The sequence below is a fragment of the Mustela erminea genome, chromosome 13 (assembly GCF_009829155.1).
Source record: "Mustela erminea isolate mMusErm1 chromosome 13, mMusErm1.Pri, whole genome shotgun sequence".
Classification (NCBI taxonomy): domain Eukaryota; kingdom Metazoa; phylum Chordata; class Mammalia; order Carnivora; family Mustelidae; genus Mustela; species Mustela erminea.
This window is the reverse complement of record NC_045626.1, coordinates 78,131,885-78,146,689: the sequence shown is the minus strand read 5'-3', so window position 1 is coordinate 78,146,689 and position 14,805 is coordinate 78,131,885. Positions and strand designations below refer to the sequence as shown.

At 41.8% G+C, this 14,805-nt stretch overlaps 1 protein-coding gene across 2 annotated transcripts in view; it reads left to right on the top strand.

The window, feature by feature from the left end:
- The window catches only part of SUDS3 (SDS3 homolog, SIN3A corepressor complex component), a 205,847-nt gene extending 197,899 nt beyond the window's left edge, over positions 1-7,948 (top strand). The window contains exon 14 of one of the 2 annotated variants that reach the window (XM_032309232.1): positions 7,650-7,948. In XM_032309232.1, the coding sequence (XP_032165123.1) occupies positions 7,650-7,657 (8 nt within the window). In that variant the 3' untranslated portion in view covers positions 7,658-7,948. The remainder of the gene's footprint in view (positions 1-7,649) is intronic. The other variant, XM_032309237.1, reaches the window with a different exon arrangement.
- The last annotated feature ends 6,857 nt before the right edge of the window (positions 7,949-14,805 follow it).

The window sequence follows — 14,805 nt, the reverse complement described above, 5'->3', positions numbered from 1 at the left end:
ACCCAGCTGGTGGTCACACAGGTGCTTGCTTTGTGATTATTCATTGAGCTATGCATTTATGTCTAAACACTTTACTCTGTATGCTATGCTTCAATTAAATTTTTAAATATGGTTTCTTATAATGGCTAGCATCTTGGATTTGATGAAATGCAGAAATATGTGTGTGTGTTTAGTATTTTCTCTTTTTCCTAGTATGTATGCCTTTTTAATTAGTCAGAGGCATCTATCTCACCCTGGCAAGAATTAGGGTGGTTATAGCAGGAACATAACACATTTTTTTTTTTTTTTGATTTACGAAATAGGCTTTTGATAGTCCAAAGGGAAGAGAGGAGCAGGGCACAGAGTTTATGCCATCACTGCTCATGTGACATAGACTGGAGAATGAGCTGCCAGAAATGCATACTGTCCACCAGAGATGAGAGTCGCTATGTTGAAGGGACATGGACATGGCAGTGGGCATGGAAGAGGCCCTGAGGAGAGGATTACACCTGGCAGAAACCATGTGTAACAGAGTTGAATTCACAAAAACGATATAGCCAAGCACTCTCTGTGACCAGTGCCAGGATTGGTATATAAAAGCCGGGAAGGAGTTATGGTGTTATTCCTAGGTCCTTGTATCACATGCATTTAAAAAATTATGCTTCTCTGTATTTTTGAAATCTTCCACAATTCACGTAGATGATGTTTGCATTAAGAAAAAAGTTATTTTTAATTAAACAAGCATCTCCACACAGCGCCCCCTCTGCCCCATCTCCACCATGTATATGGTCCTGGCACCTAGTGGTGCCTGTGGATGCTCTTACCATCCAGAGCATGTATTTATAGAATCTTAAATCCTCTGCTCTGCACGCAGCATTCTCAACACTGAAGGCAGGGTAGGCACCCGAAGCTTCCAGGTGAGAGAGCTATATGTAGACCTATCATCTGAATGGTCCAAGCCTTCAGTTGCCCATACTCCCACTTGGTGCCTTTTGTCTTCAGAAGCCTAAGCACAGAACTTTGGACAGATGCAATCTGTTGGAGGCAAACATGAATTTGGTTTAAAATGCTCCTTTTTTGCCAGTGGCAGCAACTTTTCTTTCAACAGCTACCCAGTGGAGCGTATCACCATATGGCACCCAACTCCATCCCTCTGTGAGTGCCCTGAGGACACGTAGATGTATAGAAAAATAAAACCTAGTTCACGCCCTCAGGGGGTTAGTCTCCTAAAGGAAGCAGATTATATACATCTAGTCAAAACACGGTGTGATGATTATTACGACAACGGACTGCAGGGAACATATTTTTTCTCCCTCCACTCCCATCTTCCTGTGGCATATACCAAGGAGACGGATATCTTTGAGCATAATAATAACTAGAGGATGGGATAATGGAGAATGTTAATCTTGGCAGTGTGGTAGATCTGATTACTTTTTGATAATCCACTGTGAGGGAGGCCAGGCCGAGTACACCCAAAGGATCTGTGCCCCTTCCTCACTGCCACAATCTCCAAGCCAGCAGAGGAACAAAAGGAGAATGCAAATGGCTGAAAAATTGCCCTGGAAACTAAGCATAAGAAGTTTGAGCAATGGCTTGAATAAGCTAAGGGTCTGGGAGGGAAGGGAAGTAGAGAATGAGGGTCCAAGGGGAGGAGGCTTCCAAATTAGTAATTCCTCATGGGGTATCATTCCTTGGGAGGGGTGGGAAATCTTTGGACATACTGGAGTAGCTTGTAGGCTTTAGCAGAGTGTTATAACAGAATAAGAAACAATTTCAAAATCTTTATTGTCTTTAGAGTCTATAGGGATTAGAATATACCATCCAAATCCCAATAAGGTACTATTATCATCTTTTGGATTTTGTGTGGGGGAATTGATGGGCTATGCATACTTATTTTATTATTATTTATTATTTATTATTTATTTATTTTCAGCATAACAGTATTCATTGTTTTTGTACCACACCCAGTGCTCCATGCAATCCATACCCTCTCTAATACACACCACCTGGTTCCCCCAACCTCCCACCCCACTACCACTTCAAACCCCTCAGATTGTTTTTCAGAGTCCATAGTCTCTCATGGTTCACCTCCCCTTCCAATTTCCCCCAACTCCCTTCTCCCAACTCCCCATGTCCTCCATGCTATTTGTTATGCTCCACAAATAAGTGAAACCATATGATAATTGACTCTCTCTGCTTGACTTATTTCACTCAGCATAATCTCCTCCAGTCCCATCCATGTTGCTACAAAAGTTGGGTATTCATCCTTTCTAATGGAGGCGTAATACTCCATAGTGTATATGGACCACATCTTCCTTATCCATTCGTCCATTGAAGGGCATCTTGGTTCTTTCCACAGTTTGGTAACCGTGGCCATTGCTGCTATAAACATTGGGGTACAGATGGCCCTTCTTTTCACTACATCTGTATCTTTGGGGTAAATACCCAGTAGTGCAATTGAAGGGTCATAGGGAAGTTCTATTTTTAATTTCTTGAGGAATCTCCACACTGTTCTCCAAAGAGGCTGTACCAACTTGCATTCCCACCAACAGTGTAAGAGGGTTCCCCTTTCTCCACATCCCCTCCAACACATGTTGTTTCCTGTCTTGCTAATTTTGGCCATTCTAACTGGTATAAGGTGATATCTCAATGTGGTTTTAATTTGAATCTCCCTGAGGGCTAGTGATGATGAACATTTTTTCATGTGCCTGATAGTCATTTGTATGTCTTCATTGGGGAAGTGTCTGTTCATATCTTCTGCCCATTTTTTGATATGATTGTCTGTTGTGTGTGTGTTGAGTTTGAGGAGTTCTTTATAGATCCTGGATATCAACCTTTTGTCTGTACTGTCATTTGCAAATATCTTCTCCCATTCTATGGGTTGCCTCTTTGTTTTCTTGACTGTTTCCTTTGCTGTGCAGAAGCTTTTGATTTTGATGAAGTCCCAGAAGTTTATTTTGGCTTTTGTTTCCTTTGCCTTTGGAGACATATCTTGAAAGAAGTTGCTGTGACTGATATCGAAGAGATTACTGCCTATGTTCTCCTCTAGGATTCTGATGGATTCCTGTCTCACGTTGAGGTCTTTTTTTTTTTTTTTTTTTTAAAGATTTTATTTATTTATTTGACAGAGAGAGATCACAGGTAGGAAGAGAGGCAGGCAGAGAGAGAGAGGAGGAAGCAGGCTCCCTGCTGAGCAGAGAGCCCGATGCGGGACTCGATCCCAGGACCCCGAGATCATGACCTGAGCCGAAGGCAGCGGCTTAACCCACTGAGCCACCCAGGCGCCCCTCACGTTGAGGTCTTTTATCCATTTTGAATTCATCTTTGTGTACGGTGTAAGAGAATGGACTTCATAACTACATCCTTCTGGATAAAGAACAAAATTATAGTGCTATAGTAGGTATTTTTCTCTTGCTATATTTCAACATAGAGATTAAGCATTTACCATGGTCAAGGTGCTGTCCTAGGTACTGGCAGTGAAGCTGGGAAAGCAAATCTTTGGCCTCTTGGAGCTTTATACTTTGTGGGGGTGGCAGCACAAAGGAGAAAGTGATTATTAGTGTGTGAGAGAGGAGGGGACAGCAAGCCTTTCCACCTGGTAAACATTTTAGCTAGAACTTGGAGGATGAGGAAGGCCTTGCCATGGGAGAAGGTGGCAGAAGACACGGTGAGGGCAATGGCTTAAAGAGGTGTTGTCAGGTGTGTTTGGAGACTCTGGTGGTTGAGCATGGGCAGACCTGAAGAGACCGATAATTGGTCACACATGGGCCGAATTGGTCCACCAGTCATGTTTGGTTGGGTGAGCACATATTTTTCAAAATCTGTATTTAAATGTCTTTAGAGGAGCTTGACTACCTCCTCATTCAGTCCCTACCTCTTGTTGTCCTCATACCTGGCCCTCTGTCCCATGTCGCTCACATATTAAATACACAGGAATTTGGGTTTGCAAGTCATTGGCTGAAATTATTTTTTTAAATTAAAATTTAAAAATTAAGTATAACCTAAATATAGCAAAAAGCACAAATCATAAGCACATGCAGCGTAATGAGTTTGTGATCGGAACATACCCATGTGACCCGGATGAAGAGATGGATCATTGCAAATGTTTGTCCATAACAACCATCACCTGTTTTGGTCACTACCATCCCCAAGGTTATCTGTCTACTCCATGTCTTTTAACTAAATAGATTATTTTGCTTGTTTTTGAACTTTATGTATATTGAATCCTACGATAATCTTTTTGTGTCTGGGTTATTTCACTCAACATTTGTCATATTCGTCCACATTGCTGCCTGTAGTTTCCTCATTCTCGTTACCACACTCCACTGTATGATCATACTCCAACATATTTATCCATTCTATCCATTCTAGCATTGATGGGCACCTCAATAGTTTCCAGTTTGGGGCCATTGTGAATAGTGATGCGATGAACCTTTCTATACATGTCTTTTAGTGAATATATGAGTGTAGTTCTCCCAAACATATACGTAGGAATGGGATTTCTAGGTTGTCGTGTATGTATATATTTAATATTAGTAGACACCACCAGATAGATTTTCAGAGTACTTGTACAAATTTACATTTCCATCATCAGTGGATGAGAGCTTCGACTCCTCCACATTTTTGCCTTGGCTAGAGGCTCAGTTGCATTGTGGAGAATGGAGAGACACAAAACTGGAGAAATTGGCAGCAATAAGATGTTGCAAGATTTTAAGAGAAAGGATTAGAGCGTTCAGTATTTATTCAGTCACACTTTCAGCAATTTGATGAATATTTGCTACATATCTGATGCTTTAGTAGACTCGGGCTACATCTCTAAATGGAGGGACAGAATTCCTGTCCTCATGGAGTTTATCGTCTATTGGGGAAAGAAGCATCCACTGTCAGAATTGTAGTACCAATTCCAAGCCCTTATTTTTTAGTTTCCATTCCATGTCTGGCCTGTGGATGGACTTTCTTTAGGCTCTGTACAATTTCAGGCCATGTCTGCTGGGCCCCAGTTAACTCGATTAGCTTCCCTGGGGATTATTGATTGCTTGGACATCTAGATGCATTCAGATTCTAAAACTCCAATGTCACTTCTGGAGGTCAGTTAGTGTGGGGACTGGATCTTCACAGCTTGGGAATGATCCGGGCTTTCTGATTCATTGTCTGCTTTTTTCTTGCTGCGAGTGGTTGTAAAAGATGAGGTCTGCACCTCGGCCACGGCAGAGTCCTCATTAAATCTGCACTTCTCCTTGATTAACCAAACCGTTCTCTTCCGTAGGAACTTCTATGCCTTCATACACCTCACTTCCATAACTGGAAGTTGTAAAAACCTCTCCTTACTTGAATCACTGTGTCCTCCCTCTTCTGAGGCCAAATGTCAGTTTTCTCATAATACCCAGGCATGAAAAGTAATGATCCCATTGGCAGAAGGGTAGATCAGACATCAAAGACTTCCCTGGTGAAGAGGTTGTCTGTATTGCTTCAAAGTGATTACCGGGGTGGGGGGGGCACCTTGGTGGCTCAGTTGGCTAAGCATTCAACTCTTAATTGTGGTTCAGCTCATAATCTCAGGGTTGTGAGATTGAGCCCTGTGTTGTGCTCCGTGTTGAGCACAGAGCCTGCTTAAAATGGTCTCTCTCTCTCCCCCTTCCTCTGCCCCTCCCCTGCTCATGCTCTCTTTCCCTCTCTCAAAAATAAACAAACAAACAAAAAAACAAGAAAGTGATTGTTGGAACGGGACCAAACTGGGAAGCTACAGGGCATCATGCATTGTGGGTTTGGGGCAAATTTGGCTCCACAGTTATTCCCCCACAATTTATTGAGTAACAACCTTGTGGCAAGCATTTGTGCTGCGCACTGACAACATACTGGTGAGCAAGTCATGGTCTCTGCCCTTGCAAAGCTCTGTCCAGTGAGGAAGACAGATATGTCAACCCAAAAATACAATGCAGTGTATAAATACTACCAATGGAGGAGTTCAGCATGCTGGGATTGCAAGGAGGGGACTGTAAGGAGGAGGCATCTCCCCACCCTGTGGTAGAAGGAAGGCTTCCTGGAAGAAGCATCACTAGACTGAGACCTGAGGAAGCTATGGGTGTGGGGAAAAGTGAAGAAGAATATTTTAAGGAAGGGAAACACTATGTGCAAAGACCAGAAAGGAAGAGGGCGTGATGAATTTGAGGGACAGAAATGAGTGCAGTCTAACTGGGCAGGTCGTAGAAGGTAGAGTGAGGCAAGGTCATGCTTTAGAGGTGGGCCATTTTAAGCCAGAGGGAGAAATTTGGACTTTTTCTTATAACAGAGAGGGAAGTAGGATGGGCTTTCAAGCAGAGGGAGTGACATGTTTAATTTTGTACTTTAGGGAGATCACTCTAATTGGAGTTTGGCAAAAGGATGGTTCTGTGACACTTGGGTGGTTGAGAAGAGGGGTCAGAGCTGTCTTGTATGGCAGAAAAACCCTTTTCGGATCATTCTTGGGTAACAGTTTGGTGCTTTAGCAGATACTCTGGGTGCCCCTCCGTATGCTACTGATACCGTTTTATGCTTACTCTGCCCAAGGATCCCAAAGGGCAGCACAATGACTCTGCATATTGGCTTTCTCTGGTAGCTGGAGCCCCATGAGCTTGTGTCCAGGCTCCATAGTCTTAGCTCTCAACCAGTGACTGATGGGAGCTGGTAGAGAAATACCCCAGCTCTCTTGCTGTCCTGGGTGGAATGATCTGATTGCCCACAGTGGTAACCTCTTCAATAATGTACTGTTTATTGACTTCTTTCCTTTCCTATCTCATTTACTCCACTCCCCCTCCTGTATTGGACACTGATACAACATGCACATGTCCCTTCATTGAAGGACTTGTTCCCCCAGCTGCCAGGAGTGCTGTTGGCAGATGACCTTCAACTGTCAGTCCCTTTAGAGATCATTTGGCTGCAGACAGCTGCCTTGTGTAGGGACACACCTGGTTCTGGGAAAGCCCACAATCAATGACTGATTCGTTTGAGGTTATAAAGGCTTAGTCATCCTAGCCAAGTTTTGGACCACTCATAAGGATCATTTGAGCCTCAGAGCTCTCTGTAGGGTTGGCTCAGGTGTTGCTGGGCCTGCCTGCTGGCTTGTCTCTTCCTGCTTCCCGTACCTGCTTCCTTCCCCTTCCTGTTATAGGTGTAGATTCCAAGGGCATTCTCTAATAAACACCCTGCCTGCTAACTCCATCTCAGAGTCCACTTTCTGGGGAACTCAGCCAGTGATGCCTACTTTCCTGGGATTACCCCTCAGACTCCTTGAATCATTGCCTTTCTGCCTTTTTTCCTAGGAGAACCAAACCCAAGACAATACTAGATCTTGCTAATAAACTGAGTAACAAAGTTGGCTTGGTCTGAGTTCCAGGGTAGGAGGGAAAAGACAAGAAAGCCCAGCAGCTTTGGAAGATAATGATTCAGGACAAGGGGTATTTCTTTGGACAGTAACACAAACCCTGTGTCAACTATTTTCCCCTAGACTTGGTTGTTGGAATCTCTAACCATTCATACTTAAATAAATCTCTCCGCATTTTCTCTAAAGTACACTGAAGTATGTAGAGTTGCTCCTGCGGGAAGCTATCATGCTTTATTTTGTAGTGTCTACCCTTATAACTCTCATTTAGGGGCTTGTCTTTGAATCCACTGTGTGTTTTCTCTGTCCACAGCTTTGTAATCTAGCATATCTGGAGAGTCACCAACTTCTTGGACCCCAGTGTCGCCTACTCTGGGACAAGGCTACCGCGGCAACTCTTAATGGCCCACCGTGTATCCCCCTTGGTCCGCCTGGACTCACCTTCAGCTGGCCAGAGTTTCCACCTGCATCTCCCTTTTTTGCCCAAGGTCTTCCTCTGCTACCAGGGAGAACAGTGTCAGATCTAACAGCCTCGGCGAAACCCTCAGCTACCGAGGCAGGAAAATCATCGAATAAATGGCCCAGCCTCCTCATCCTCCAATGAGACCATTTACAGGTGTGTTTCACATAATTTCTCATAAGACTTCTTTTTTTCTTCTTTTAAAGATTTTATTTACTTATTTGAGAGAGAGAGAGAGCATGAACTGGAGAAGGGCAAAGGAGAGGGACAAGCAGACACCCCGTTAAACAGGGATCCTGAGGCAGAGCTTGATCCCAGGACCCCAAGATCATGACCTTAGCTAAAGTCAGACGCTTAACCAACTCAGCCATCCAGGTGCCCCTCATCTCTATTTTTTAATGTACCTTAATGTACCTAAATGTACCTTCCAAATTTAGTGAAAACTTACCCTGCTTCCTTTTCTGTGGTAGAATGTGGTAAGTAAACAGGGGAAAAAAAAAAAACCAACCCTTAATCTTATTTACATAGGAAAAAAAGGAAGAAGACTATTTATCTAAGTCCTTCTCTGAGTCAGAAGTCCAGTCTTTGGACTGGACATGTGGGCCCATGAAAACCTGCCCACAGACCCACTTTCCAGTCCAGGGGAGGAGAATCGGGTTTTGGAGTTTATGCCTTGTCTTGCTCCTATTGACGAGGACGTGTCTGGCCATGACTGAGTTTGGAAAGAAGTTCGTGCAGAAAATCATCGGCTTTTCTTCTCCTGTGCACTTTGTGGGGCTGCTTTTTCATTCCACGTCACAAATTGGGGAAGGCCCCTCTGCCTGTGTGATTAATGAGCCCTCTCTGCAGAAGCAGCAGAGATAAATGTCCTCTAGGAACCCGGCAAAGAGAAATGAAGAAATAGGATGGCTAATTTTCAGCCATTATTTTGGAGTCTGAACTCCTTCCCCGCATCAATTTAGCTATTATTTCAAAAACTAATTAATCTTCACTCAGGCAGCTCCAAGGGACCCGTGTTTAGATAATTAACAACCCGTGGATTATGAAAAGTCTCACTTGCAAATTTGGCTACAGCATTTGGGTAGAAGAACACTTTTCGTATTATTCCATTTAAACCGTCTTCCATCCGTCCTTCATTTCCTGACAATTAAGAGCAAATAATTAACCATGATGGATTTTGCTTGCCTACTTGCTACTCAAATAATGTTCTCCCTTCCTTTTTGTGCTTAAACCACCTCCATCTGAGCCTTTTTGACCAGCTTTGTAGATAATTGCGTTGAACCAGGTAAGGGTAGGCTTCATTCGCAATTAACACGCATCAAGAATGTTCGGATTTCGTCTTGGTGGGGAGTGGGAGGAAATTCCCAGGGCCCCATCAGAGAGGAAGCTTGTAATTTCTCCTTGGCTCCCACAAAGACTACAGCTTTCAGGTATAACTCTTTTTGTAGAATGTTTTCTCTGCCAAGGGAGGGGGAATTTAAGGCTAGACATTAGGGATGATTTTGGAACTGAAAAGGTTGAGACACCCTAGAACAAGTTACCAAAAGAGATGTTAGTTTCTATGAAATTTCAAAATCAATCCCCTCCCAGAAGTGTTGTTCATTCAATAAACCAGGTGCCTACCTTGTGCCAGGCACTACAGAAATTTCTGGGAACAGTGGCAAGGAAATCAAATCCTGTTTTATGAAACGTATAGTCTAGGGAAGAGGTCAGACATTAATGAAATGATCCTCCAAATTTAAATAAGATTAAATCTGGAGAAACAGAATAATATGAAAGCATTTAATTGGAGGGTGTAATCTACAGTGGGAATGGTGGTAATAGGTTGGAAAGGCTTCCCTGAGCAAGGTGCATTTGAGCTGAGATATGAACCATGAGTAGATACGAACTCTTGCAGGAAGAGCGTTGTTCCAGAGAGAACAGCATGTACAGAACCTCTGAAGTTCTGAAAGCACTTGATGGACAGAAATTTGAAGAAACAAATATCAAATGGATTGGGAATATATTTTATTTTCATAAGTAATAGATATATGTTTTTAATAACACATAAAGTATTATTTGCTTTAGGGGTACAGGTCTGTGAATCATCAGACTTACACAATTCCCAGCACTCACCACACCATACCACATACCCCACCCAGTGTCCATAGCCCAGCCACCCTATCCCTCCTTTGCCCTCCATCCCCCAGCAACCCTAGTTTGTTTCCTGAGATTAAGAGGCTCTTATGGTTTGTCTCCCTCCTCGGTCCCATCTTGTTTCATTTTTTCCCTCCCTAACCCCCACAACTCCCTGCCCAGCCTCTCAAATGCCTCATATCAGAGAGATCATATGATAATTGTCTTTCTTTGGTTGGCTTATTTCACTAAGCATAACACCCTCTATGACCCTTGCATTTCATTGCAAATGTCAGAATTTCACTTTTTAATGGCTGCATAGTATTCCATTGTGTGTAGGTATATGTGTATATTATATGTCTCACATCTTCTTTATCCATTCATTTGTTGGATATCTAGGCTCTTTCCGTAGTTTGGCTATTGTGGACAGTGCTGCTATAAACATTGGGGTGCACGTGCCCCTTTGGATCACTACATTTGTATCTTTAGGGTAAATACCCAGTAGTGCCATTGCTGGGTCACAGGGTAGCTCTATTTTCAACTTTTTGAGGACCCACCATACTCTTTTCCAGAGTGGCTGCACCAGCTTGCATTCCCACCAACAGTGTAGGAGGGTTCCCCTTTCTCTGCATCCTTGCCAACATCTGTCATTTCCTGACTGGTTAATTTTAGCCATTCTGACTGGTGTGAGGTGGTATCTCACTGTGGTTTTGATTCGTATTTCCCTGGTGCCAAGTGATGTTGAAGACTTTTTCATGTGTCTGTTGGCCATTTGGATGTCTTCTTTGCAGAAATGTCTGTTCATGTCTTCTGCCCATTTCTTGATTGGATTCTTTGTTCTTTGGGTGTTGAGTTTGATAAGTTCTTTATAGATTTGGTATACTAGCGCTTTATTTGATATGTCATTTGTAAAAATCTTCTCCCATTCTGTCAGTTGTCTTGGTTTCGTTGACCATTTCCTTTGCTGTGCAAAAGCTTTTAATCTTGATGAAGTCCTAAGAGTTCATTTTTGGCCTTGCTTCCCTTGCCTTTGGCGAATGTTTCTAAGAAGAAGTTGCTGAGACTGAGGTCGAAGAGGTTGCTACCTATGTACTTCTCAAGGATTTTGATGGATTCCTGTCTCACATTGAGGTCTTTCACCCATTTTGAGTCTATTTTTGTGTGTGGTGTAAGGAAATGGTCCAGTTTCATTCTTCTGCGTGTGGCTGTCCAATTTTTGCAACACAATTTGTTGAAGAGACTGTCTTTTTTTCCACTGTACATTCTTTCCTGGTTTGTCAAAAACTAGTTGACTGCAGAGTTGAAGGTCCATTTCTGGGCTCCCTGTTCTGTTCCATTGATCTATGTGTCTGTTTTTGTGCCAGTACCATAATGTCTTGATGATTACATGTTTGTAATGGAGCTTGAATTCTGGAATTGTGATGCCGCCAACTTTGGTTTTCTTTTTCAACATTCCTCTGGCTATTTGGGGTCTTTTCTGTTTCCATATAAACTTTAGGATTATTTGTTCCATTTCTTTGAAAAAAGTTGATGGTATTTTCATAGGGATTGCATTAAATGTATAGATTGCTTTAGGTATCATAGACATTTTTACAATATTTTTTCTGCCAATCCATGAGCATGGAACGTTTTTCTACTTCTTTGTGTCTTTCTCAGTTTTTTTCATGAGTGCTTTATAGTTTTCTGAGTACAGATTCTTTGTGTCTTTGGTTAGGTTTATTCCTAGGTATCTTGTGGCTTTGGGTGCAATCATAAATGGTATGACTCCTTAATTTCTCTTCCATCATGCTATTGGTGTATAGAAATGCAACTGATTTCTGTGCATTGATTTTTATATCCTGACACTTTACTGAATTCCTGTATGAGCTGTAGCAGTTTTGGACTGGAGTCTTTTGGGTTTTCTACATAAAGTATCCTATCAAATGCAGAAACTGAGAGTTTGGGTTCTTCTTTGCTGATTCAGATGCCTTTTATTTCTTTTTGTTGTCTGATTGCTGAGGCTAGGACTTCTAGTACTATGTTGAATAGCAGTGGTGATAGTGGACAGCCCTGCTGTGTTCCTGAACTTAGGGGACAAACTCTCAGCTTTTCCCCTTTGAGAATGATATTCACTGTGAGTTTTTCATAGATGACTTTGATGATTTTGAGGTATATACCCTCTATCCTTACCCTGTGAAGAGTTTTGATCAAGAAAGGATGCTGTACTTTGTCAAATGCTTTTTCTTAGTCTACTGAGAGGATTGTATAGTTCTTCTTTCTTTTATTAATATATCACATTGATTGATTTGTGGATGTTGAACCATTCTTGTAGCCCAGGAAAAAATCCCACTTGGTCGTGGTGAATAATCTTTTTAATGTACTGTTGGATCCTATTGGCTAGTATTTTGGAGAGAATTTTTGCATCCATGTTCATCAGGGATATTGGTCTGTAATTCTCCTTTTTGATCGGGTCTTTGTCTGGTTTTGGGATCAAGGTAATGCTGGCCTCATAAAATGAGTTTGGAAGTTTTCCTTCAATTTCTATTTTTTGGAATTGTTTCACGGGAATAGGTATTAGTTCTTCTTTAAATATTTGGTAGAATTCCCCCGGGAAGCCGTCGGGCCCTGGGCTCTTGTTTCTTGGGAATTTTTGATGACTGCTTCAATCTTCTTACTGATTATGGGTCTGTTCAGGTTTTCTATTTCTTTCTGGTTCAGTTGTGGTAGTTTATATGTCTCTAGAAATGCATCCATTTCTTCCAGATTGTCAAATTTGTTGGCGTAGAGTTGCTCATAATATGTTCTTAAAATTGTTTATATTTCTTTGATGTAGGTTGTAATCTGATCTCTTTCATTCATGATTTTATTAATTTGGGTCCTTTCTCTTTTCTTTTTGATAAGTCTGGCCAGGGGTTTATCAATCTTATTAAATCTCTCAAAGAATTAGTTCCTAGTTTTGTTTATCTGTTCCACTGTTCTTTTGGCTTCTATTTCATTGATTTCTGCTCTGATCTTTATTATTTCTCTTCTCCTACTGGGTTTAGGCTTTTTTTGCTATTCTTTCTCTGGCTCCTTTAGGTGTAGGGTTAGGTTGTATACTTGAGACCTTTCTTGTTTCTATATATAGAAACAAGATATATATATATCTAGATATACATATATCTAGATATAATTATAATTATTATAAGTTTATTATAAATATGTTATTTATGTATAACATATATCATATAATTATATAATTATATTATTATATTATGGTATATAATTAATTATATGATTATATGGTTATGTATTATATATAATATTATATATATATATATATATAGATATATTAGCCTGGTGAATAGAACAGAACCACACACTTGATTTTGGGTGTATTTTGGTCTGTTAGAAGAAACTGCTTCCCAAGATTTTAAAGAAAGAAAAACATATATATACAAAAATAAGGGTAAACACAATGAAAAGATGGAATATGACTGCAAATATGAAAATTAAAAAAGGAATTGATAAGAAGTTGGTTGAAAAAAGAAAAAAAAGGAGGAAAGGATGTGATCAGGCTGGAGACTAGAAAAAGCCATGTACTAGATTTAAGGTATATTCTGGTCTATTAGAGGAAACTGTATCCCAAAATTAAAAAAAAAAGAAAAACCTATATGTATACAAGAAATAAGGTTAAACAGAAGGAAGGGATAGTATATGATTATAACAGTGAAAATTTAAAATGGTTTTTTAAAAAGTTATTGATAAAATAGGTAATAAACTTTAAAATAGGAAAGAGGAAAAATTTAAAAATAGAGTAAGAAAAAAATAAAAAATTTAACTTTGAAAGACTGAAGAATCATGGGCAAAAACCCACAAATTCTATGTGCTGTATTCCTGTAGCTCTGAAGTTTTGCAGTTCTCATTGATCAGTTAACTTGGTCTTGGCTGGTGTTCTTGCTGATCTGCGGGAGGAGCCTGTTGGCAATGATTCTCAATTGTCTTTGCTGGAGGTGGAATTACACTGCCCTTGTCAGGGGCCAGGCTAAGTAATCTACTCAGGTTCTTGGGAGCTTTCGTTCCCTGAAAGCTTTCCGTAGAGCTTTGGAGGAGAATGAAAATGGTGACCTCTCAGGCCCCATAGGAGCTGAGAGATTGGGGCCCACTCCACAGTGCACCCTCAGAGGAAAGCAGTCAATCCCTCTGATCTCCCTGGTCTCCAGCTGCACTCCGAGCTCACCCGGCCTGTGACTGAGCATTTCTATCTCTGGCACATGGCCCCGTTTGGACTCTCCAAACCTAGCAGATTCCTGCAGCATGCTCCTGTGCTGCTCCTTCTGCAGGAGGAAGGAGGGGGCTTCCCTGGATCTGCCACTTATGGGGTCCCTGCTCGAAGATCAGTGGCCCAACTGTGACTTAGATCATGGTTTACGGTAACCCCGAACTGAGAGCCCTGTCCTCAGCTCCATCTCTGTAGCTGGCTTCCCCGCTCCAATACCTGGGGCCTCTGCCACACTCAGGCACCCCTGGTCTTTCTGAGACCCCATGGGTCTTGAGACCACACTGTCCCTGCAAGGTCTCCACTGCCCCCCTACAACTTAGCCTCTGGAGTGACGTCCCTCAGTGGAGGAGACCTCTAAAAGTTCTGATTTTGTTCTCTGCTGCTCTATCACTTTCTAGCAGCCAGCCCCCCCGCCCGGGGTCTCCCTTCCCATCAACTCGGATTCACTTCTCCAAATGTTCTGTGGGTCTAGGAGCAGACTTTTCTGCTCCTAGAATTGCTGCTTTTCTTCTCTTTGATCTCCTGTTCAGTTTGTAGGTGTTCAGAATGCTTTGATTACTCTGTAGCTGAACTCCTGGGCCCCAGTGGTATTTAGGTCTCCTACTGCTCCACCATCTTGCTCCACTCTCCTAAGTGAGATATGTTTTATTTTCT